General features: G+C 44.9%; 1 protein-coding gene across 8 annotated transcripts in view; it reads left to right on the top strand.

Moving 5' to 3' along the window:
* The window catches only part of ralgapa2 (Ral GTPase activating protein catalytic subunit alpha 2), an 855222-nt gene that overhangs the window by 665584 nt on the left and 162658 nt on the right, over window positions 1-26980 (top strand). For all 8 annotated transcript variants that reach the window (XM_072505626.1, XM_072505670.1, XM_072505634.1 and 5 more), the window contains one exon: window positions 8977-9098. In XM_072505626.1, the coding sequence (XP_072361727.1) occupies window positions 8977-9098 (122 nt within the window). The remainder of the gene's footprint in view (window positions 1-8976; window positions 9099-26980) is intronic.

The raw sequence follows: 26980 nt of genomic DNA, 5'->3' as shown, positions 1-26980 counted from the left end.
AGCCTTAGAATAAAAGGGAGTCACTTTAGAACAGAGATGAGGAGAATTTTCTTCAGCCAGAGAGTGGTGGGTCTGTGGAATTCATTGCCACAGAGGGCGGTGGAGGCCGGGACGTTGAGTGTCTTTAAGACAGAAGTTAATAAATTCTTGATTTCTCGAGGAATTAAGGGCTATGGAGAGAGCGCGGGTAAATGGAGTTGAAATCAGCCATGATTGAATGGTGGAGTGGACTCGATGGGCCGAATGGCCTTACTTCCGCTCCTATGTCTGATGGTCTTAGGATATGGAGGAGGGGTTCTGCTGTGAGGTGCCCCGGAGAGTGAATGCCACCACCTCGTGCGCGAGGTGGGGCTGATATACGTGAAAGTGGTATACAGAGCACACCTCACGAGGGCGAGGATGAGCCGATTCTTTGAAGGAGTAGAAGATGTGTGTGAACGTTGCGGGGGGGGGAAACCCCCCCCCGCTAACCACATTCATATGTTTTGGTCCTGTCCAAAACTAGAGGATTACTGGAAGGTTTTTAGGATAATTTCTAAAGTGGTGCACGTGAAACTGGACCCGGGCCCCCGGCAGGCCATATTTGGAGTGTCGGACCAGCCAGGGTTGGAAACAGGTGCGGAGGCAGATGTTGTAGCCTTCGCCTCGTTGATCGCCCGAAGGCGGATCCTGATGGGTTGGTGGGCAGCCTCTCCACCCTGGCGTGGCGGAGGGAACTGTTGGAATTCTTGACTCTTGAGAAGGTTAAGTTTGAACTGAGTGTTCTACAATTCATGGGCATTATTCATTACGCACTTTCAAGAACTGGATAACATCGAACATTAGTTGGGGGGGGGGGGGGGGGGGGGACTTTTTGTCAGTTGTTTATGTGAACATGTGGGTGAATAGTTTGGGTTTGGTAGGAGGACGGGATCGTTGTTATCAATATGGGGATTGACATATTTGTTACTGATTATTGTTTATTACTGATTATTGTTTATTGTTGGTGGGTGTAAATTTGGGAGAAAATTTGAAAAAGCAGGAGAATAAAGAAATATTTAAAAAAGAAATATGCATTTAGATCCTTTTGATAATTGTAGATATATTTTATAAAAATGATTAATTTGCATCTTCCTTCCTTTCTTCACTCTCTGAGTTGTACAGACATCTGTGCAACTGTGGCACATGAGGGACACATATATTTTCATAATCTAACCACAGAAATGTTTTAAAACTATCCAAAATAGGGCAGCACGGTGGCACAATGGTTAGCACTGCTGCCTCATGGCGCTGATATCCCAGGTTTGATCCCGGCTCTGAGTCACTGTCTGATTGGAGTTTGCACATTCTCCCCGTGTTTGCGTGGGTTTCACCCCCACAACCCAAAAATGTGCAGGGTAGGTGGATTGGCCACGCTAAATTGCCCCTTAATTGGGAAAAATGAATTGGGTACTCCAAAATTATTTTTTTTAAACTATCCAAAATAAATTGACAGCACTTTTTCTGAGGACATCTCCAAACAGCCTACTAAATAGCATTAGTAGAGGTAAATGCCCTGTCTCACTTCCTCATCAAAGCTCCTGTCCATACTGCCAGGGTACAGTGTCTGACTCGCCTTTTGCAAAAGTCACGACAAAACCTGTAACCCTTTGAGGGTTGTGGTAGTATTTCAGTGTTTAAAATGTACATCATAGGCTCCTGAAAACTGCATAGTGATTATTACATGATGTTCAATTATCAGTGTACCAAAAGGGGTTCAACAGAAATAGATGCAAGTTTATTTTAGATTTGAAAATGAAAGGTTGAATTGAGCTTTGTTGCAATTTCTGGGTTTATTCCAGTGGTCACAGGACTGAGAGTATATTCTTGCCTGATAAAGTCTACACTGTCAATTGTAGACCAAGACATGTTGAACGGTTCTATTGCTTACAATAAGTGTGCATCAGTGGATATTTTTAAGTTAGTTGGGAAATTGAGTATTCAAAGGTTATGTTAGCCTGCACGTTGATTCATCTGTGGAAGATTGGCAAAAGCAGCAAGCGCACAAAATGAGAATAGCTTTTAGGTGGTTCTGCTTTTCCTTTACATTCTCCACTTGAATTCCCTGATCCAGGTAGCTGGCCTTTGCCATATTACTTGAGGGGCGACCTGATAGAGGTATACAAAATTATGAGGGGCATAGACAGAGTGGATAGTCAGAGGCTTTTCCCCAGGGTAGAGGGGTCAATTACTAGGGGGCATAGGTTTAAGGTGAGAGGGGCAAAGTTTAGAGTAGATGTACGAGGCAAGTTTTTTACGCAGAGGGTAGTGGGTGCCTGGAACTCACTACCGGAGGAGGTAGTGGAAGCAGGGACGATAGGGACATTTAAGGGGCATCTTGACAAATATATGAATAGGATGGGAATAGAAGGATACGGACCCAGGAAGTGTAGAAGATTGTAGTTTAGTCGGGCAGCATGGTCGGCACGGGCTTGGAGGGCCGAAGGGCCTGTTCCTGTGCTGTACATTTCTTTGTTCTTTGTTCTTTGTTTCCTGAAGATAGTCCAGAGTGATTTTCCTACTTGGAGGGAGCTAGTAGGGCCCCGGAGTAGTCCTCTCAGCTCCGGCTGCCGATACGGGGCCCTGCACTTCCGGTCGGGGGTCCGTGCATGTGCACGGCCGCTCCGCGCGCCATGGCGGACCCACACTGCGGACCGGCACCAAAAAGATAGCCCCCCTCCCCCTAAGATTGCGCAGATCAGTGGCCCCCGATCGATAGCCTGGCTGTCTGTGAGACCCCCTCCGATGAAGGATCCCCCCACCGCCCATCAGGGCGACCGCAGACTGAGTCCGCAGCTGCCACGCCGAGTTTCCAACGGGTGGGACCATGAGAGACCCACGCCATCGGGAATTCAGCCAGTTACACTTGGGAGAATCGCCGCAGGGGCCTCTGTCTATGGCCCGTACCCGCGACGCGTAGACCGCGCGTGCCACGATTCTCGGCAATTCTTTGATGAACAGCATTGTGCTGGATTTCGGCTTCGAGACCATTCTCCACCCCCACGCTGATCGCGATTTCGGCTCGGAAAATCCCACCCAGGATCTCTTTGGACTTCATAACTAATCAAATGCATAAACCCTGCTATTCTAAAGTTCTTTCCAATTAATTGTTTTGAATATAAAATAGATAAAAATGTTTTCAGTCATATCAAAATTATTTGAATTACATTCTGCTTCATAGCATAATGGAAAATTGGAGAAATGTGCCAAGCAACAACACATTACAGTTGGATTTATTTTATTATTTTTATCTCCGGATTCTTGATGTTTCATTATAATTTAAAATCTCTTGGTGAGGGCAGCACAGTGGCGCAGTGGTTAGCATTGCTGCCTCACGGCACTGAGGTCCCAGGTTTGATCCCGGCTCTGGGTCCCTGTCTGTGTGGAGTTTGTACATTCTCCCCGTGTTAGCGTGGGTTTCACCCCCACAACCCAAAGATGTGCAGGGTAGGTGGATTGGCCATGCTAAATTGCCCCTTAATTGGAAAAAATGAATTGGGTACTCTAAATTTAAAAACAAAAATCTCTTGGTGAATTTTAAAATGTTGATGTTTTTGAGCACTCTGTATTGTCATCTTTCAGATGGTTACAATTATTTTACACTTTGGAAAAGGTTTTTTTTTACTGCTTGTTTACCCCTTTTCCTCCAACTCTCTTCTGAAACTCTCAATCTCTGGTAATTGGTCGGTTTGTGGATGCTATGTATCTTCATCTTGAGTGTCCATCCTTCATAGAGTTTGGGATTATTTTTGTAGAACTATGTTCTCTTTTGATTGTTTAACTGTGGGTCCTGTAAGCAAATTTTTGTCCCTTTTTTTTTTATAAATGTTTTTTATTGGATTTTTGCACAGAGTATATTTTGCCGTTATGTACACAGGATATGATATATCTATACATATGTAAGTAGGCGTCCGTTCGTGCCGGCGAGGCACTTCCGGAGGGCAATCCTCGAGTGGGTCTGGTGCTGGTGTTGCCCCTCGCTTCTCCCGGTCGAATTTTGCCGCCGTTGTCTTCTCTAAATTTTTGTCCCTTCTGATCCAGAATGTATATTTTACTAAAGCAAAGGTGCAGTCCCCAAGGATCAACAGTTAACTTACTTGCAGTAATTGGTTGCCAGATTGAATGGAGCCTTGCACTATGTTGCCAAACATTCTTTGAATTGATGCATATTAAACATAGATCTGCGTTTGTACAGGGTAAATAAACTACTACATTCACTTTTAATCGTGATAGGAAATACAACAAATTACAAAAGATAGTATTCAGCTGAGCATTCAGAAAGTGAAAAAAACCCATCCTGTATCAATAATCTTTTTTATGGATGTCTTCTACAGAAATAGGAGTGTTTCTGTTTACTCGCAAAAGAAAGCTTGGTTTTTGACCAGGGGAACTTCACATTTTCTGACCTTTACCATTTTCAGTATTGTCATATGCTAATGCACTGCAGCATAACATTATACTTTAACAGAGCAAGATGCAGGAGCCCTTTGTCAGATTATAGCAATCGGAGTCCTGAATTTCTTTTTCCGCCTAGCCCAATTATAGCGACCCTACTGCCACCTCAGCTGTGATAGATTAGTGCAGACCAGGAATTTAACCTGGGAACTTCTGGTCTGCATGGAAGACAATATTTTGTTAGCCATATGATGAGCATAATTCAGAATTATTGACATTAGAACAAATGATTTTACTGTTAGATTTTCATTTGCAGTTGCTTTCCAGAATAATTTCTTTTGGGAGACGCAAGCATCAATAACTTTAGAACTTTTACATAGGTTTAACTCTCATTATGTATGACACAATAAGCAAGTCAGTACATTTTAAAAAGAAAAAGACTGCATTTCAGGATGCATTGTTTCAAATAAATTTATTTCACTGTTTTATTAATGGGCAGCACGGTAGCATAGTGGTTAGCACAATTGCTCACAGCTCCAGGGTCCCAGGTTCGATTCCCTGCTGGGTCACTGTCTGTGCGGAGTCTGCACATCCTCCCCGTGTGTGCGTGGGTTTCCTCCGGGTGCTCCGGTTTCCTCCCACAGTCCAAAGATGTGCAGGTTAGGTGGATTGGCCATGCTAAATTGCCCTTAGTGTCCAAAATTGCCCTTAGTGTTGGGTGGGGTTACTGGGTTATGGGGATAGGGTGGGGGTGTGGGCTTGGGTAGGGTGCTCTTTCAAAGAGCCGGTGCAGACTCGATGGGCCGAATGGCCTCCTTCTGCACTGTAAATTCTATGATGTAAATTCTATGATGATTATTCTAGTTACTTACATTGCAAACAATTTTGCTACGTAGGAGTATCCTATCTACGGAAATCATGTCTGTTTTTACTTCAGTTAATATTTAGTCAAGTAATCTCAATAGCAGTCATGTAGAAATTATCTGCATTTATGATAATGGCGGGCCATATGGCTTTATTTACCTTTTGTGCCTTCCTGATTTATTTTATTGTGTTGCATCAACTTTGAAGGAGTTCAATTTTTAATGAGTCGAAAGAAACTGTTCCTCTGCCTTCCTCAATTTTACTGTTTTTTAAAATCTTTGCTGAGGTAATGTTTATGATGCAGTTCTCATTAAGTGGCCTCTTTTTGCATGGCTGTGTGTTTATGGTCTTTGCTAATGCACTTACTTTCAAAGTGACTCATTCTTAGTGACATCAGTTGCAGTGGCAAAGAAGATTTGATGTGTCTTCCTTTGTGTGACTTATGAGCTGCAACATAAGGGATTAATTGAATTGTTAAGGAATTTTTCATCTAATATTTGATCATTGGTGTTTCTGTGTAATTCACTTAAAAAATCATAAAGAGAGATAGTGAACTCATACCTAATCTTTAACATTCTTCACATTTTGAATCTAACATTCTACAGCATCTTGAATCATGGTCATTGCATATGATTGTGGACATTAACTAGTTGTAAATAATCTGTCTCCTCTTTAAAAAAGGATAATTGTATTTAATGCTGATAATCAATACTGGAGCAGTGGTAAACCGAATCACAAAAGTCTTTTGATACAAGCTTGAAAAAGACTGATAAATATCTAGCCCGTTTGTTTGCAATTTTAAATAAATTTCAAAGATGTTACATCTAATAATATTATCAACAAATGATAACAATATCTCCGTGCCAAACCATCTATTATTTAGATACAATTCATTTATTTTTCTCTTAATTTGCATCTGAATGAGTTGAACCTACTTAATCGGCTTCACAAATAAACATAAGATTTGTTGCAAATCTGAATGTGAAACTTAGCTAGTATTTCGCCTTTGCCGTAAACTAGTGGTAACACTAGTAAGTAACTCAAATTCACCGACACCAAATAATGTACTGAGCTCTTTGAGGGTTAAAGCATACATTGGGTAAAATCCTAATACATGCAATGAGCTATCATTATTCCTGCTGCTTCCTTCCAAACTTGATGCATGTTGTCACGGTCCGTATTACTGACTGCCTGCTTGCCTTCATAAGTGAACTGGCTATTGTACTGGATCATTTGGGTCTACGTTAATTTGGAGGCCCTAGTCTTACTGTCTTTGCATACATTATTTAGTGAATGTCTGTTTTGTTAGCAGTTGTGTGCTGCATTGTATGCTTATGTGTTAGTTATGCAGGACCTTTCATTAAACAGCAGGGTGTTATTAGCCATCGCCTGAAAGGGCTTTATATTGTTTTTGCCTTGTTTAAACTGAGCCCAGAAGCTGACTACAGACTATTGGCCAAGCAATGAATTGGCAACTGATGACAGGCCCATAGAGGGCCTGAGGCTCAGGTGGCTCCCGGCCTCAACTTTAGCTCCGCTCTTTCAACAATTTGTCACGCCCAAGCCTGCTCCTGCTGCGCCAGCACGTGCCAGCTTAGTGTCAAAGCGCCTGTTCGCCAGACGGACACACCAGCCCAACAGCCTGCTGTTGACTAGGCCAGTGGCTTGCTGTGGCAATATGGAATAGAGAGGCCTAGCAACAGCCTGTATGTATTTCAGAAAAATACGACTTCTAATGACTTGTGGATGGCATCGGTTGGTCCCTAAAGAATTGACAGGGAATATGTGCCTCTGCTCTTACCAAATTAAGCGGGCTATTCATTAACTAGGGTCATCAGAATTTGAGTCTGCATAGAGAAAGGCCAGCAATAAATAAAACCGGGTCTATGTTTCATTTCTAGCATTAAATCGTGAGCACACAAATTAACTTTAAATTTAAAGAATGCTATAAACTGTGATATATGCTGATCAACTTGCAAACTGTTTAAATAATTTGAGATTAATTTAATTTTTGTTCACTATTTTAAAAATATTTTTCATAACCTTCCATTGCATAGCTGTAATCATCTGGAAAACACATAATCTAAATTTTATAAGTTCCCCCCCCCCCCCCACCCCCAACTCCAATATAAATATTGTATTTGCAGAGAAATTGATCTTGTATTTTAGTTTACACAAAACTGAAATAAGTCAGTTGAAAGTAACTGGTGAGCTTAATCCCCCCCCCATTTTGGTGGTGGGGGGGGGGGGCGGGGGGGGGGGGGGGGGGCAGTTTTTATGCTAAACTTTTATGTATTCGTATTTTGGTTTGAGTGCTTCTAATTTGGTATATCCATTTGACTTTGAGGAGGAATTGAAGATGTTATAGAGCTTTACAAGGACGAGGATTTTGTTTGTGATGTATAACTGCATTTTCTCTGCTTCTGTAAGGGGGGAAAATTTACACAAAGAAGAATATAGAAGCTCTCCACAGTGTTTCATGAGGAGCAGCGATAAGCAGGGGTCCTATTAGGGCTGCTGGGAGGTTGTTGAACCCGGTCACACTTTTAAGTTATTAGTGACTGGTTTTTGATTACTGTGCCAGTTCCAAGTTTTACTTTGGGCATAGGAAAACAATTTAGTGGTGTTTTATTGTAGATAATGTAATCATATTTTTTGACAGTGTGTATTTCTAGTATGGTGTTTTATTTTACAGCGTAGTTTCCGGTCTTAAATAATATTTTGAGGCAGGCCTGACATGTGCTGATTATTAACTGTGACACAGCTGAAATTGTGCAGCAGTACAGTGACGTCCACCAATGTGTTTATGTTGAAGTATTCTTAAGTGGTTTTGATTGATCTAAAGTTTTACAACACATTGCAGGGGAAGCTTGTTCGAAATGTAAGTATGAATGGCTGAGCCATACAGAAGATTTCTGCACCTGGGGGCTGCATTGCTTACACAATGGCCACATGAAATTGAATAGTAACAATAATAAGCTTGGAGTTTTGACTTGTGTGTTCCATCGCCCTGTTAATTTTGGTTAAATTGTTTAAAATTGCTAAATTCTCCTGTAAGTGTGCAATGGAAAATAGATTGCAATCTTAAAAAAAATGTAACTTTTATTCAACCATCTGTCATGTTATATGGAATTGGCTCCTTCAACGGGGCTTAATTATTTCTATTTAAGTGTGGAGAAACAACCAATCAATGCTAATGACTGTACATATTACTTACAAAGTTATTACAAATATTGATTTCATGGAACACCTGGAGGTTCCCCTTCAACTCACTCACCACCCCGACTTGGAAATGAATTCCGTTCCTTCACTGTCGCTGGGGCAAAATCCTGGAACTCCCTCCCTAACAGCACTGCGGGTGTACCTACACCTCAAGGATTGCAGCGGTTCAGGAAGGCAACTCAGCACCACCTTCTGAAGGGCAACCAGGGATGGGCATAAATGTTGGCCTAACCAGCGACGCCCACATTATGCAAAAAAACATTTTTAGTCTGGAATTTAAAGAAAATGATGAGACATTGGCGACTTCAAAATAATCCACACCAGGAAATCACCAAATTTTGTGGAATAGTTATAAACTACTTTTATTTTTGACAGTTTAAAGACGCGATGTTGGATAGGCATTTTTAAGTGTTGCAGAGGAGTTTTGCTATGTTTACCTACCTATGTCTGTGGTGATTTCTTTAACAAGTCATACAGTTATGAAGAAAGAGCTCAGTATGTCGAAGCAATAGTTCAGCAACACAAAGAGATCATGACATTTGAAGATTTTGCAGCCCAAGTCTTCTCTCCCTCCCCAAGCTATTCGCTCAGTAACATGGGTAAGTCGACATTATTTTATTTTACGAGCACTTCAGTGACAGATATATACACATTTTCTGCAGATAAATGCTTACAAATTCAAGACCATCTTTCTTCCTTGTAATAAACAAATGAATATCGAAAGGAATAAAAGTGGTCATTTAAATTTTTTTATATAAAAGCTGTTCCTTTATCCAGTTTCAAGCCTTTTCGCTCAGTTAGCTGGTTAACCTTCCAATCCAGCTAGGTTAATGAATTTGCTCAGAATGATGTCTTCACACTGAGTGAAGGATGCAGATTACTTGCTATGCATTGAATGTACTATGCAGCATCTTACCGGAATTAATGTTCAATTGAGGGAAAAGGATCCTGCAACACAGAAGTTGTTGATGCTCCATGTTGATGCTGCAGCTGTTTGTAAAGACTGAGTACTAATGCTCCAGAATCCAAATAAATTACATAAATTGGATCTAAAGTGGGACGATCACGGAACGTAGCCATGAATGGCTATTCGGCTGCATTAACCTTCTGTTTTATTTGCTGGAAATTCATGTAAAACTGTAAATGCATCCTCTGAGAAACATCAGCTCTTTCTAGCATCTGTGTCTTCAAATTAAATTTTGTACATATTATGGTATCTTAGGTTGCAAACAATCAAATGCACTATTTTCACAAATCGTCAATTAAACCTTAAATGGATATGGTAAGAGGTCTGTCAGTGACATTAAATAACACAACAGAAGTTTTTCTTTTTTTTTTAGAAAATATTTTATTGAAGCATTTGTAATTTTCACAGTTTAACAATTTAACATTTCTTAAACAACTGAGTGGGCCGACACACACAACATCATTAAAATAGCATAGCCTACTACCCCACCGCCCTATCTCCTGGTTACCCATATATTAAGTTCCCTGTCCTTGTCTGACACTACCATGCCTCCCATTTTCCTCCCGCCCCCCGCCCCCCCCCCTCCCCTTAATGCTGACGTTCAATTTTCCTTAAATAAGTCGATGAACGGCTGCCACTCTGAGCGAACCACTGTGTTGAACCTCTCACGGCGAACTTAATTTTTTCCAGACTGAGAAACCCTGCCATGTCGCTAACCCATACGCCTGACTTTGGAGGCTTTGAGTCCCTCCATCCCAGCAAAATCCATCGCTTGGTCACCAGGGAGGAGAAGGCCAGGACATCGGCCTCCCTTCCCCCCCCCTGGGCCCTTGGATCTTCCGATACCCCAAATATTGCCATTTCCGGACTCGGAGTCACCCTCCCTTACAGGACCTCTGTCATGATGTCCGCAAATCCCTGCCAGAATCCCCTCAACTTCGGTCACCCAGAACATATGCACATGATTTGCCGGGCATCCCCCACAGCGTCCGCACCTATCCTCCACTTCCTCAAAAAACCTGCTCATCCGGGCCGCAGTCATGTGAGCCCTATGAACCACCTTGAACTGGATCAGCCTAAGCCTGGCACACGACAAAGATGAATTAACTCTCCTCAAGGCCTTTTCTCATATTCCGACTTCCAATTCCCCTCCCAACTCTTCCTCCCACTTCCTCCTCACCTCCCTGATTGGGACCCCTTCCCACTCCATTAATTCCTTGTATATCTCCGAGACCCTCCCCTCCCGAACTCCTGTTTTTGACATCACCTTATCCTGCAGTCCCCTCAGGGGGAGGCAAGGAAAGCTTGGAACCTGCCTCAGAACAAAGTGCCGTACCTGCAGACAACAGACGTTTTTCAGTGGTATTTTTAAGTGGTATTCAGTTTTATTCAGAGCGAAATGTTTAGACAGGCAGGTCAGTGAAAATATCTGCCCATTGATTGACATGTTGGCCTTGTTTGACATGTTTTGAAAATCCACGTTACAAATTCTTAAGTCTTCTATGTAGAATACCATTAGAGAAAAGTATCTTCCATAGAGATGTTGGAAGAACAGAAAAGGGCCAATTAAGTGGGAGGAGGAATTGGGGAGGGAAATAATTTGGGGACTCTGGTGTGAGGTGATGCGGTGGGTGAACTCAACCTCCTCCTGCGCGAGGATGAGCTTGATTCAGTTCAAGGTGGTACACAGGATATACATGACCCGGGCGAGGATGAGTAGGTTCTCCCAGGGGGTGACTGATGGGTGTGAGAAGTGTGGGTGGGGCCCGGCCAATCATGATTACATGTTCGGGGATACAAGAAGCTGGTGAGCTTTTGGGAGGCAGTGTTTAGGATGATACCCAGGATAGTGATGGCTGAGGTCAGGCCGGACCCTATGGTGGCGATCTTTGGGGTTTCGGACAAGCCGAAGTTGCTGGAGAGGAAGGGGGCCGACATTGTGGCCTTCACCTCTCTGATTGCCCGGCAAAGAATCTTGTTGAATTGGAGGTCGGAGACGCCTCTGGGAGTGGCTGAGGGACTTGTACAACTTTCTCTGGCTGGTGTTCGAGTTGAGGGGGTTGGAAGAGGGTTTTGAGGTGCGGTTCATGACTTTATTTGCGGAGCTGTTTGTCGCGAGGGGGGGGTGGCTTTAAAGGGGGGGAAACTGTACAAACTGGTGATTATGCTTTGATGGAACGTGTATTTTGTTGATGGTATGTATGTTTGGAATAAAATATCTTTATTTTAAAAAGAAAAGAACCAGTTGATCCAACCCTTTTGGTGATTTCACTAATTTTACACCATGTCCCTCAATCACCTTGTTGTACAGAAATATAGAAATGGCGAATCATAGAATGACTGCAGCACAGAAAGAGGCCAATTGCTCTGTCATGTCTGTGCCAGGCCTCTACAAGAGCAACTCAATCCCACATTCCTGTTTTCCCCTGCAGTCCTGCAAATATTTTTCATTCGAATGATTATTCAATTCCCCTTTGTAGCCCGCAATTGTGGTGTGCATCCACCATAGCTTCTCCCTATCTACTCTGTCCAAGCCCCTCATGATTTTGAACACCTCCAGCAAATCTCATCTCCATGTTCTCTTTTCAAGGGAGAACAGTCCCAGCTTCTCCAATCTGTTAACATGACTAAAGTCCATCATTGATGCAACCTTTCTCATGAATGCTTTCTCATCCTCCCTAAAGTGTGATGCCCAGAATTGGGCAAGATGTTCCAGTTGAGGCCAAACCATTTATAAATGTTAACCATAACTTTATTTGCTTTTATACTCCACTCCTTTTGATAAAGCCAAGAATCCTGTACCTTTATTTACTGCTTTCTTAACCTGCCTTACCCTCTTCAACAATTTGTACACACATCCCCCCAGATCCTGAAGCTGCTGTACTGCCTTCTAAATAGTATGATTTATTTTGTATTGCTCTTCCTTAGACTTCCTATCAAAATCTATTATTACACACTTCTCTGCATTAAATTTAATCTGCCGTGTCCACCCATTCCACCAGCCAGTCCATGTCCTCTTAATTTATTATTTCATGTGATGTGAGCATTGCTGGCAAGGCCAGCCTTTGTCACTCATCCTTAATTGCCCTTGAATTGAGTGGCTGGCTAGGGCATTGCAGAGAAAAGTTAAGAGTCAGACACATTGCTGTGGGTCTGGAGTCACATATAGACCAGATCAGCAGATTTCCTTCCCTAATTGACTTTAGTGGAGTCACATATAGACCAGATCAGCAGATTTCCTTCCCTAATGGACTTTAGTGGAGTCACATATAGACCAGATCAGCAGATTACCTTCCCTAATGGACTTTAGTGAACCAGATTGGTTTTTACAACTAGCAATTATAATTTCAATGTCACCATTACTGAGACTTGCCTTCAATCCAGATTTATTAATTGAATTTAAATTCCACCAGCTGCCCTGGTGGGATTTGGACTCGTGTCCCCCAGAGCCATGGGGCTGGATTCTTCTGCCCCACCTGCTGCAAGAACGCCACAGGCAAGACTCAGACAATGGAGAAGTCCATTGACCTCGGACGGGATTCTCCAGTCGCCGGGTGGACACAGCCTTAGAATCCCACCCATGGCCTCTTGATTACTAGTCCAGTGACACTACCACCGCTTTGTCTCCCCTTGAAGGCTATCACCATACTCCTCACATTTACAATAATTTCAAGTTTTGTGTCATCTGTAAATTTTGAAATTATACCCAGCGCTTCCAAATCTAGGTCATTAATATAGATCAAGAAAGGTAGTGATCCGAATCTTGTGGACTGATCTGATCTCTTCACACATCTTCTCTACTGAGTAGTACGACACTCCTGTATGCTTCACCCGATGCCTGTGTCTATGTATTTACATTGTGTATTTTATGTTTGCCCTATGTATTTTCTTTTCATGTCTGGAATGATCTGTCTGAACTGTACACAGAACAATACTTCACTGTACCTCGGTACATGTGACAATAACCATCGAATCCAATCCAATATACTTCCCTCCAATCTGAGAAACAACCATTCACCACTACTCTGCTTCCTGTCATACAGCCACCTTAGTATCCATGCTGCTACTTTCTCTTTTATTCTATGAGCTCTAAATTTGCTGGAAAACTCTATTGCAATTTATCAAATGCGTTTTGCAAGTCAATTTACATGGCATCAACTGCTTAATCAGGTTAGTTAAACCCGATCATCAAAAAGCTTAATCAGGTTAGTTAAACCCGATTCATCCTTATTAAATCAATGATGACTTTCCTTACTTAATCCACGATCCAATGCCTCAACTACCTCCTCTTTCACTTGACTTTGACAGCATTTTCTTCCTGGGCAAAGACAAGTGCAAAAGCACTAATTTAGTATCTCAGCTGTGCTTACTTCATTCTTCATTTGGGGCCACGCTCTTCCCTTTATCACTCTTTTATCATTTATATGCCATTAGAAGAACTTTGGATGTCTTATTATGTCAGCTGAAGACTCTTCTCATACTCGTTGTTGCTCTTATTTATTTTCTCACTTTCCCTCTGAACTTTCAATATTCAGTCTGATTCTCACGAGCTTTATCTACCTGACATGTGTCATACTGCTTCATCATACTCTCTCTTTGTTTTGTCATCCAGGCAGCTCTGGCTTTGTTTTTGCTGTCTTTCCCCTCATGGGAGCGTACCTAACGCACGTGGGATTTGACCTCTTTAAAGGCAGTCCATTATTTTAATTAAGTTTTGCCTGTCTATCTTTGATTCCAATTTACTTGGGCCAAATCCATTCTCACTCCATTAAAATGCACCCTCCCTCAATCACTTATTTTTACACTGTCCTTTTCCATAGCTAATCTAAACCTTCTGATACTAAGATCACCGTACCCCAAATGTTCCTCCACTAAACCTTGATCTGCTTCATCCACCTCACTCGCTAGAACCAGATTCATCAATGCCTCACCTCATTGGACTGGAAACGTATTGGTCTAAAAATATTCCCCTCAACTCTTTAGCAACTCTTCTCACATGTTGTACTTTACACTGTTAGCAGCCCAGTCTACATTAAAACTCCTCTTTATCACTACTTGATGGGTTTTCAGCTCTCTGATTTCCTTTCATGTTTGTTCCCCGATATCATTTCCACCATGTGTCTTACAGAATTCTCCAAATAATGCAACAGTACCTCTTTGGTTTCTTAGCTCTAATCAAATCGATTCTGTCCTTGATCTCCCCCCCCCCCCCCCCCCCCCCCCCCCCCCCACCAACACCTTTCGAGGCCATCACTCGCTCTCTCATTCTTTCTCTCATTCTCTCATCCTACCACCCAGCCAATTTAGTGTACGCCCTCCTCAATAGCATTACATTCTAATTCACTAATGTCCTTTCGGGAAGGAAATCTGTCCTCCTTGGCTAGTCTGACGATATAACTCTGGACCTGCATAATGTGGTTGATTCTAGTCTTAACTGTCTTCTGAAATGGCCTAGCCAGTCACTCAGTCAAACTGCAACTGAAAGTCAAAAATCTAGCATTGACCTAGGTACCAGAAAAAATACTGGCACATCCATTCCAGTCAATCTGGCAACGTGCTCCTCATTAACATTGGGGAGACTGTGCCTAAGTATCAGGAGAGCACAGATTAGTCAAAGAACAGCTTGACATAGTTATCTTCACAGAATCATACTTTACAGCCAATGTCTCAGACACCTCCATTGCCATCCCTGGATATACCCTGTCCCACCAGCAGGACAGATCCAGCACTATTGGTGGCACAATGATATTCAGTCAGGCGGAAGTTGTCCTAGGAGTCCTCAACATTGATTATGATCCCCATAATGTCGCATAACATCAGGTTAAACAACTGGGCAAAGAAACCATCTGCTGAAATATCACCTACTACCCCTCCATCTGCTGATGACTTGTGCTTCTCCATGTTGAATACCACTTGGAAGAATCACTGAGGGTAGCGAGGGCAAAAAATGTACTTTGGGTACGGACTTCAATACCCTGAATGGCATATCTGTCAGATTGGGCCTGCAGCAGGTGGTGAGAGAACCAAGAAAAGCAAAAAATCTATTTTATCTAGTCGTCCCCAATCCATCTGTTGCAGATGCAACTGTCCATGACAGTATTGGTAGCAGTGACAACCATACAGTTCTTATGGAGATAATATCCTATCTTCACAGCGCAGACACCCTCCACCATGATGTCCTGCACTGCCACTGTGAAAAATGGGATAATTTGCAAACAGATTTTGAAACTCAAAACTAAACATCCATGAGGCACTATGGACCATAAGCAGCAGCAGAATTGTATTTGACCACGATGTGTACTCTCATGGCCTAGAATATCCATCACTGTGCCAATACCATCAAGCTAAGGGATCAACCTTGTTCAATGACGAGTACAGGAGAGCACGGCAGAAGCATCAGCAGGAATACCTAAAATTGAGGTTACAATCTGATGAAGCTATAACACAGGGCTGCATGCATGTCAAACAGCAGAAACAACATCCCATGGACAGAGCTAACCAATCCCACAGCCACTGGATCAGATCGAAGCTCTGCAGGTCCTGTCATATTCAGTCGTGAAGTATGGTCAATTAAACAACGAACCTGAGGAGGAGGCTCTATAGCTATCCCCTCCTCAGTGATGGTAGAGCCCTGAATTTCAGTGCAAAAGACAAGGCTGAAGAATTTTTAACCATCTTCAGCCAGAAGTGCCAAGTGGATTATCCATCTCTGCCTTTTCAGGAGGTCCCCACCGTCACAGGTGCCAGTCTTCAACCAATTTGATTCACTCCATGTTGTCAAAAAACAGCTGAAGGCATTGGGTAGTGCAAGGTTAATGGGCTCTGACAACATCCTGTCAGTAGTACTGAAGACATGCTCCAAAACGAGCCATGCCCCAATCCAAGCTATTCCACCACCGGTACAAAAATAGCATCTACCCAACATTGTGGAAAATAATCCAGGTATATCCTGTCCACAAAAAGCAAGAGCAATGCAAACCTGCCAATTATTGTTGCAGTATACTCTTGGGAGAGGGTGAACAGACAGGTCGTGATCCACATTGGGACCAATGACTTGGGTAAGGGGAAGGGAATTTAAAAGTAGGACCACAAGAGCAGTGATCTCAGGATTACTGCCATTGCCACGTGTTAGTGAACATAACAATAGGAAGACTGAGCAGTTCAACATCAGGCTGGAGAAACAGAGTAGGAGGGAAGGCTTTAGATTTCTGAGACCTTGGAACAAATTCTGGGGCAGGTGGGACCTGTACGAGAAAAAAGGGTTACACCTTAACAGGATAGGAACTGATATCCTCGCAGAGAGGTTTGCTAGTGCTGTTGGGGTGAATTTAAACTAGATTTGAAAGGGGATGGGAACTGGAAGGAAATTCAGAGTGGAGAGGAGAAAAATTGGCAGTGGGATATACAGAAATACTGACTGATAAGGAGGATATATCAGAGAGGAGTATCAAAAAGCAAACTTGGGAGAGTTTGATAGAATTAGATTCAATAGTAAGTCACTATATGAGGTTGTAAGGAGGAAAGTTAGAAAAGTTTAAATTAGGGTTAAAATGCATGTATGGAGGGCAGGGAAGCACAGTGGTTAGCACTGCTGCCGCACGGCGCCAGGGATCCTGGTTCAATTCCAGCCATTAGTGACTGTCTGTGTGGAGTTTCCACCTTCTCCCCATGTCTGGGTTTCCTCACACAGCCCAAAGGTGTGCAGGTTAGGTGGGGTTACGGAGTTACAGGGAAATGCCAAGGAAGTGGGCCTCGGTTTGATGCTGTTTCAGAGTGTCAATGCAAATGGCCTCCTGGACTGTAGGAATTCTGTGTCTAAGTCTTCGATGTGAATGCATGGAATGTGGTTAATAAGATTGGCGAAATATAGGCACAGATTGGCAAATGGAATTATAATATTATTGCCACAGCAGAGACCTGGTTCAAAGAAGGGCAGGACTGGAAATTAAATATTCCTGGGTACAGGTTATTTGGGAGAGACTGGAAAGGAAGAAAAGGCGGAAGGTGTGGGGGGGAGATTACAATACCGGAGCGAGAGGATGCTCCAGAGGGATGAAGTAAGAATCTCTATGGCTAGAGATAAGGAATGAAAATGGTGTTCTGTTGAAAATAAAATGAAAAAAGAAAACCGCTTATTGTCACAAGTAGGCTTCAAATGAAGTTACTGTGAAAAGCTCCTAGTCGCCACATTCCGACGCTTGTTCGGGGAGGCTGGTACGGGAATTGAACCCGTGCTGCTGGCCTGCCTTGGTCTGCTTTAAAAGCCAGCTATTTAGCCCACTGTGCTATAGACCATCAACTAGTGGAAGGGAAAGAGATGTAGAGAAACAAATTTGCAAAGAAATTACAGAGAGGTGCAAGAATTGTAGAGTAATTATAACCGGGGGTGGGTCAATAATCCAAATATAGTCTCGGATAGGAATAGTGCAAAGGGACAAGAGGGGCGAGAGTTCCTGGAATGTGTTCAAAATAATTTTCTGCAGCAGTGCATTTTCCAGTCCAGCAAGAGGGCAGGCACTGTTGGATGTGATCTGGGGAATGAGTTGGCCCCAGTGGATCAAATATCAGTGGAAGAGCATTTACGGGACAGTGACCATTTTACCATAAGGTTTAGTTTGGCCATGGAAAAGGACAAGGGACAATCTTGAGCAGGGATATAAATAATTAGGGGAAAGCAAACATCAATGGGATGAGAACGGAGAATGCAATCAAGTCGAGTGAGTTGAATTAGGTGTTGACAGAAAAGGTAGTGACAGGCAATGTCAGGGTATATTCCCTTGAAGGAGAAAGGTAGGACAAATATATCCAGAGTGCCCTGAATGATGAGAGAGATAGAGATAAAAATGAAAGGGAAGAGTTACACATATGACAGATGTCAGGTAAAAGATACAGTGGAGAATCAGTCTGAATATCAAAACACCAGACGGGAAGTGAAAAAAATAATAAGAAAAGCTAGGAGAGAGCATGAAAAGAGACTGGCAGCGAACATGCAAGTGAATCCCAGGGTCTTCTGTAAGCATATAAATACGAAAAGGATGGGGGGTTAAAAAAAAAAAGAGTAGGGCCAGTTAGGGATAAAAAAGGCGGGGGAGGGGACTTGCATGTGAATTCATAGAAGGCAGGTGAAATAGCAGAGATATGAAACGAGTACTTTGCCTCCGTATTTACAAAGGAAGAACTTGCTGCCCAGGTAAGAGATTAGGTAACTGGTTCACAAGAATAATTTACAGTTGAGGAGGAGGAGGTGTTAGAAAGGCTATATTTAAAATTGATAAGGCATCAGGACCAGATGAGATGCTGAGGGAATGTAGAGACACTAGTGCTGATCTTCCTTAGACACAGGGAAAGTGACGGAGGACTGGAGAATTGCAAATGTTACACCCCTGCTCAAAAAGGGGTACAAGGATAAAGCTGGCAACTATAGGCCACTTAGTTTAACCTCAGTAATAGGGAAACTTTGAAAATTATAGTTAGAGATAAAATCAATAGTCACTTGGACAAGTACAGGATAATTAAGGAAAGTCAGCATGGATTCATTTCGGGAAAACCATATTTAATTAACTTGCTCGGATTTTTGACGAGGTAACAGAGAAGGTTAAAAAGTGCCAAAGCTGTTGATGTGATATATTGATTTTAAAAGGCATTTGATACAGTGCCACAAAACAGACATGTGAGCAAAATTCTAGCTTAAGGAATAAAAGGGAAGGTAGGCACTTGGGTAGGAAATCTGACAGGAAACATATTAGGGTTAAATGGTTGTTTTCCAGATTGGAGGAAGGTTTGTAGTGGAGTTCCCCAGCGGTCAGTGTTGGGACCCTTACTCTTCCTGATATATATTAATGACCTAGACTGGTGTTGAGGGCATGATTTGAAAATATACAGATGATATGAAGATTAGAAACGTTGTCAACTGCAATTAAAGTAGTCTTGACCTTCAAAAGGACATAGACAAGTGGTGGATTAGGCAGAAAAGTTGCAAATGAGGTTCAGTGCAGAGAAGTGAGGGATGATTTATTTTGGCTGATATAATATGTAGAGACAGGGGGACTTCCGGTGGCGGCATGGAGGAAAAAGTTGCATGTTGGGTGGCTCCTGATCGAGGCTTGATTTTTTAGAATTTAATGCCCTGTCCCGGGACAATTTTTTGACAAATAAATGCAAGAAGACATGAGGAGGGGATGTCGAAAAACCAAAAGAAAGCCGCCGTGAAGAAAGGAGCGAGTAAAGGTTCGCCGTCGAGCGAAAGGTTCAGCTCGGCAACTGGAAAGATGGCAGAGGCTGGGTCGCTGGATGGGGCCACACTGCTTACGGCAGAAAAGGTGACCGAGGTGATGGCTTTGGAACTCGTGAAACAGTTCGCAAAATACTTGGAGGTGATGAGGAAGGAGATGATGGCGGCGCTGAAGGTGTTGGTGGAGGAGGCGATTGCCCCAGTAGAGGCGGTGTCGGGGACTTTGGCTGAGGTGCGGGAGCAGGGTGAGAAAATGAAGGGAGTGGAGGTGGCCTTGTCGCAACACAGCGATCAGCTCACCTCGATGGGTGAGGAGCTGCAGAAGGTGGCCGAGGCCAACAAAGGTCTGCGAGCCAAGTTGGAGGACCTGGAAAACAGCTCGAGGTGGCATAACTTGAGGATTGTGGGCCTGCCCAAAGGGGTGGAGGCCCCGAAGCCTACTGAGTACTTTGCCAAGATGTTGGTGGTGGTGTTGGGGTGGGGGAAGATCCTTCCCGGTACAAACTGGATTAGACTCATCGGTCGTTGGGGCCCAAACCAAAGGTGAATGAGCCATCAAGAGCAGTGATTATTTGCTTCCACATGTACCACGTGAAGGAGAAGGTCCTGAGTTGTGCGAAGCAGAAGCGGTAGGTGCAGTGGGCTGGAGCTGGCATACGTATTTACCAGGACTTAACTATGGAGCTGGCGAGGAGGCAGACTTCCTTCGGCCGTGTGAAGATGGCATTGTATAACAGTGGTGTGTGGTTCGCCGTAGTGTACCCAGCTACGTTGAGGGTGACCTACAAGTCCAAAGACTTTTATTTTGAGATGGTGGAAGCAGCAGAGGCATTTGTGAAGGCAGAAGGACTGGGCAGAAATGAGAAATCGTACTGAGAACTGATCATGGACCGAGGGTGGAAGATTGTATATAGTTCTATTTTTTATTTCATGTTGGCATATGTGCTAGTTGAGGAAGCGCTTTAAGCTGGGGTCTGGGTCTGGGGAGATGCCGATTAGGGGGAACCATAGGTTTGAGTCAGGGAAGCCGGCCGGAAGGTTTCGGAGATCTGAGGAGAGAGGAGGGTCAGGGTATTAAAAGACCTGTTCCTGGAGGGACATGTTGGGGGAGAAATATCGACTGGGGCATTGGGAAGAGTTTAAGTACCTGCAGCTCCGAGACTTTGCTGGGAAGGAGGTTCAGAGCTTCCCAATAGCGCCGCCCATCTCATTGTTGGAAGAGGTATAAACGAAAGGGGGAAGGGAGTGGTGTCGGCAATCTGGGGAAGGACGGGGAGTCCATGGAGGGGATCAAAGCCAAGTGGGAGGAAGAGTTGGGGGAGGTTATGGAATACGGGTTGTGGTGTGAGGTTCTCCGGAGGGTAAACGCCTCAACCTCATGTGTGAGGATGGGGGTTATACAGCTGAAGTTTGTGTATAGGGCACACCACATAAGGGCGAGGATGAGCCGACTCTTGAGGGAGTGGAGAATGTATGTTAGCGATGTGGGAGGAGCCCTGCAAACCATGTACATATGTGAGGCCCTGGCCGAAGCTGGAGAAGTATTGGAGGAAGGTTTTCAGTATTGTCTAGGGGGTAGCACACGTGAACTTGGAACCAGGACCTCTCGAGGCCATTTCCGGGGTGCCGGCCCGAGCTGCAGGCGAGTGGGGGGCAGATGTTTTAGCCTTCACCGTGTTGATTGCCCGGAGACAGGGTGGTGTGGAGGTCAGCTTCTCGACTCTGCCTCAGTGTGGCAGGGTGATCTACTGGCATTTCTGACTCTTGAGAAGGTGAAGTTTGAGCTGAGGGGGGTGAAGGAAGGGTTCTACAATTCATGGGGACTGTTTATTATGCACTTTCAAGAATTGGTTGCATTGAACATTAGGAGTAGGGGTGTTGGGATTATTGTTGTTGCGGAGTACACTGTTTACTGATTGATTGTTAATTTTCTTTCTTTTTTACTTGGAATGTCCAGGTGATGTTTTGGGTCTGTATACTGAAGGGCTTGCTGTTTGGTGGATTGGTACTGCATTTGTTTTTGTTCGTTTTCTTTTGTTGTTTACTTTGATGAAAATGTTAAAAATTAGGAGAATAAAAGTCATTGAAAATGGCACGGCATGTTGAGAGAGCAATTAACAAAGCAGATGGTATCTTAGGCTTTATTGAAAGGGGCATTGAGGACTTCCGGTGGTGACCATGGAGTGAACGGTCACATATTTAGCAGCTCCCGTTCTTGGTGGTCTTTTAACGGCTTTTAAGCTGAATTTCCGTGGGAATTTTTCAACATAAGTGAATAAAAGCAAGAGGAGAAGAAGACGACCCCAGGTTTATGGAGCTGCGCCCAAGGAACAATCATAAAAGAAGAAATCAAAAGTTGGTTGGGAGTGAAGTCCAGAGTTTGGTGGATGCAATGGCAGAAAAGCAAAGTTCGACCACGCCAGCACAATGGATCAGTGGGTTCAATACTTGGATGAGAAGTTCGCCCAGCATTGGAAGGAGTGTGCGGAGGACCTGACCCGGGCGGTGGCCTCGATTAAGGAGGTGGACGACCGGGTGGAGGAGAAAGTGGCGACCCAGGGACAGGCGATCCAGAAGTTGCAGGAGCTAGCGCGGAACAAGGGGAGCAATCCACTGCGATGGCAATGGAGATTAATATCCTACAGGAGCGTCAGAAACGGCTGTTGGAGAAGGTGGAGGACCTGGAGAATCGCTCTCACAGGCAGAATATCCGGTTTGTCGGTCTGCCAGAGGGAAAGGAGGGAGCAGATGCCAGTGTGTATGTGGGGAAGATGGGTTCAACAGGCCGTTAGAGGTGGACCAGGCTCACAGGGTACTCATGCAGAAGCCCCAGGGTCGTGAGCCCCTGAGGGCGATGGTGGTGAGGCTGCATCGGTTCCTGGACAAAGAACGCATTATGAGATGGCTCAGGCAGACAAAACAGTTCATGTGGGAATATTCTGAGATCCGGGTGTATCAAGACTTGGGAGCAGAACTCGCAAAGAGGAGGGCAAGTTTTAATGATATTAAGGCGGCCCTGTATGCGAACGGAATAAAATTTGGACTGCTCTACCCGCCCCATCTTTGGGTGACATACGAGAACTATATTTTGGCTCGTCGGAAGAAGTGGCGGTCTTTATGAAGGACAATAATCTGGTCGAGGCATAATGACTTTAAAATCTAGACGGTAGTGGTCTGAGTTAATAGTTTTGTGTTGCTTCATATTTTAAAAATCTCAGCCTTTCATTATAACTTAAGTTGTGGTGATCGGGAAAAGAAAGATCTCTCGGATTGGTTTGATTTTGATCCGTTGCTGTATGTACCGAGGTACAGTAAAAACGTTTTTAAGTTATGGTGTTCTAGGTGGGGGGGAAGAAAAAAGAAAAGATGTTTGAGATTTTGCATGCATAAGTTTTTTCTTATCCTGTTTGATTTTTCTTCTGTTGTTTTCGGCTCTGTTTGAAGGTGATGGGACTGAGAAGATGTTATAAAGGGAGGAGGGGTGGGCCTCTGTGCCTGGACCTTGGGGGATTGTTTGTTTGCTTTCTGTGTTTGTTGCTATTGGTTTGAGAACTTGCGTTAAGAGTCAGGGGTGTGAGGATCCAGCAGGTGGTAGGATGCTAGGCGCCAGGGGCGGGAGCTGCTAGGCTAGCTGGGAGAGCTGGTTCACGGGAGCAAAGTGGGGGAGAGCTGAAGAGAGGCAGAGTGGGAGGGGAGAAGGGGGTGGGTGGGGACTGCTGACGACTAGGGGACTTTTAGGAGGTTGGAGTTGGAGACCAGATGGTGGCGTCTGCCGAGGGGCGGGCCAGGGGAGATGCAGGACATGGGCCAAGAGCTGGCCTAGGAAAGGTCATGGCTGATTGACAGGGGAGGGGGGGCAAGAGCTCCCTGACCAGACTGGTTACGTGGAATGTTCATGGACTGAATGGGCTGGTCAAAAGGGCCCGTGTGTTCGCACACTTGAGACAGCTAAAAGCGGATATGGCCATGCTACAGGAGACACACTTGAAGCTGGGAGACCAAGTTAGACTGAAGAAGGGATGGGTCAGACAGGTATTCCATTCGGGACTGGGCTTTAAAACAAGGGACGTTGCCATCCTGATTAACAAAAGGGTGGCATTTGAGGTAGGGAAGATAGAGGCAGACCCGGGAGGCAGATTTATTATGATTAGCGGGAAACTAGAGGGAATGGCAGTGGTGATGGTAAATATATATGCCCCAAACTGGGATCATGTCGCGTTTGTCTGGAAGGTGCTGGGAAAGATCCCGGACCTTGACTCGCACCGGGTTGGTTATGGGGGGGGGTGACTTCAACATGGTCCTGGATCCGAGAATGGACCGGTCGAGTTCTAGACCAGGGAAGGTATCGGCGATGGCGAAAGAACTGCGGGGGTTCATGGAGCGCATTGGAGGGGTTGATCCGTGGAGATTCGAGAGGCCATGGAGCAAGGAATATTCATTCTACTCTCATGTGCACAAGGCATACTCCAGGATAGATTTCTTTGTACTGGATAAAACACTGTTAGCGGACTGGAGGACACTGAGTACTCAGCAATTGTGGTGTCAGACCACGCGCCGCAGTGGAGATTAGATGCAGGGCTGTTAGCAGACAACGAGATCTGCGAGCGTGTGAGGGAGGCCATTCGGGGTGTATAAAGACCAACGACACGGGAGAAACCGTGGCTGGGGTGGTGTGGGAGGCATTGAAGGCGGTTAATAGAGGGAAATGTATTTCGATTCGGGCTCATAGGGAGAAGATTGAACGAGTGGAGCTGGACAGGTTGGTAGGAGAAATCTTACAGGAGATATGCGGAGTCTCCAAATGAGGAGCTCCTAAAGGAGCATCAGAGGCTCCAAATGGAATTTGAGCTCCTTTCCACAGGTAAGGCAGAGGTACAGCTGAGGAGGGTAAAAGGAGCAATATATGAATATGGGGAGAAAGCTAGCAGGATGAATTCTATAGTCGACTATATGAGTCGGAACCCCTGGCCGGGGAGGAGGGTGTGAATCAATTCCTGGAGAGGCTAGAGTTCCCGAAACTAGATGAGGAGCTAGTGGAAGTCCTGGGGGGACCAATTGGGCTCGGGGAGATGATAGACGGATTGGGGGCGATACAATCGGGTAAGGCCCTGGGACCTGATGGATTCCCAGTGGAATTTTATAAAAAGTTTTCTGGGCTGCTGGGACCGCTTCTGATCAAGGCTTTTAATGAGTCCAAGGAGCTGGGAGTGCTTCCCCCAAAGCTATCACAGCCATCAATCTCTCTCACCCTGAAGCGAGACAAGGACCTGGAGAGCTGTGGATCGTACAGCCCAATTTCGCTTTTGAATGTAGATGATAAGTTGCTGGCAAAGATCTTGGCCACCCGAATAGAGGATTGTGTCCCGGAGATAATTGGGGAGGATCAGACGGGATTTGTGAAGGGCAGGCACCTGACGTCCAATATTAGACGGCTTCTTAATGTTATAATGATACCAGCGGAGGGGCGCGATGTTGAGGTGGCAGTAGCCATGGATGCAAACAAGGCTTTCGACCGGGTGGAGGGGGGGGTTTGGAGCACAGGGTCTCTCTCTATGTCACCGACCTGGTGGGGGAATGGTCAAAATCATGGGGATACTAGGAGAATTTGGGCAATTTTCAGGCTCCAAGTTAAATATGGGAAAGAGCAAGATGTTTGTGATCCATGCACGGGGACAGGAAAGGAGACTGAAGGAGTTACCTTTTAAAGTGGCTGAGAGGAGTTTTAGATATCTGGGGATTCAAGTGGCTAAGGATTGGGGGCAGCTTCATAAGTTAAATCTGGGCAAAGCGGTCGATCAAACGAAAAGGGACTTCCGCAGATGGGACATGCTCCCGCTGGTGGGGAGGGTACAGACGGTGAAAATGAGGGTCCTTCCGCGACTGCTCTTCTTTTTGCAATGTCTTCCGATTTTTGTCCCAAAGGCTTTTTTCAGGAAAATGAACGCGCCGATATTGGGTTGTGTGTGGGCGGGTAAAACCCCGAGAGTAAAGAAGGCATTCCTAGAACGGGGTGGTGGAGAGGGGGGCTTGGCCTTCCCGTGCTTTATTAACTATTACTAGGAGGCCAACATATCGATGGTCAGGAAGTGGGTAGTTGGGGAGGGGTCGGTTTGGGAGCAAGTGAAAGCGGCATCCTGCAAGGGTACGAGTTTGGAGGCTTTACTAACTGCGTCTCTGCCGTTGTTGCCGTCTCTGTACTCAACAAGCCCTGTGGTGGTGGCAGCCCTAAAGGTGTGGGGGCAATGGAGGAAGCACATGAGATTGGGCGCCAGTGTGGCCACCGATTTGTGACAACAACCCGGTTTGCCCCGGGGGGCTTTAAGAGATGGCAGCGGGTAGGGATTGAGAGATTTAGGGACTTATTCATCCAGGAGGGCTTTCTGACCTTGGAGGCATTAGAGGAGGAGTTTGAGTTGCCGGGTGGGAACGTGTTTCGGTATCTTCAGGTGCGGGACTTTGTACGGAAGCAGGCTCCAAGCTTTCCTCACCTCCCCCTGAGGGTACTACAGGACAAAGTGATGTCAAAAACAGGGGTTTGAGAGGGAAGGGTTTCGGAGACATACAGGGAAAGGGCCCCTATCAGAGAGGTGAAGAAGAAGTGGGAAGAGGAGCTGAGAGAAGAGCTGGAAATTGAACTGTGGGAAAAAGCCTTGAAGAGAATCAATTCATCCTCGTCGTGTGCCAGACTTGGCTTGATCCAGTTCAAGATGGTCCACAGGGCCCACATGATGGCAGCCCAGATGAGCAAGTTCTTTGAGGAGGTGGAGGACATATGTGGGTGGTGTGGAGGTAGCCCGGCGAACCATGTACATATGTTTTGGGCATGTCTGAAATTGAAAGGATTCTTACAGGGATTTGCGGACATTATGTCAGAAGTCCTGGAAGGGAGGGTAACTGAGTCCAGAACTAGCAATATTTGGGTTATCGCAAGATCAAGGGGGGGAGGGAGGCCAATGTCCTGGCCTTCTCCTCCCTGGCGGCCGGAGACAGATTTTGCTGGGATGGAGGGACTCGGAGCCCCCGAAGTCAGGACTGTGGGTCAGCAATGTGGCAGGATTTCTCAGTCTGGAAAAAATCCTTGCGAGGATCAACTCAGGGGTTCGCCCGGAGATGGCAGCCGTTCATAGGCTTCTTCAAGGAAAATTGACCATCAGCAGTAAGGGGGAGGAGGGGAAAAGTTGGGGGGAGAAAAGCAGGAGGCATGACAATGTTCGATAAGGACAGGGAACTTAGTATACGGGTAATTAAGGAATAGGGCGGGGGTAGTAGGGGGGACGTTGTTT

This window comes from Scyliorhinus torazame, chromosome 1 (genome assembly GCF_047496885.1).
Source record: "Scyliorhinus torazame isolate Kashiwa2021f chromosome 1, sScyTor2.1, whole genome shotgun sequence".
Taxonomy (NCBI): domain Eukaryota; kingdom Metazoa; phylum Chordata; class Chondrichthyes; order Carcharhiniformes; family Scyliorhinidae; genus Scyliorhinus; species Scyliorhinus torazame.
The sequence above is the reverse complement of the archived record's forward strand: the minus strand, read 5'-3'. Positions and strand labels throughout refer to the sequence as shown.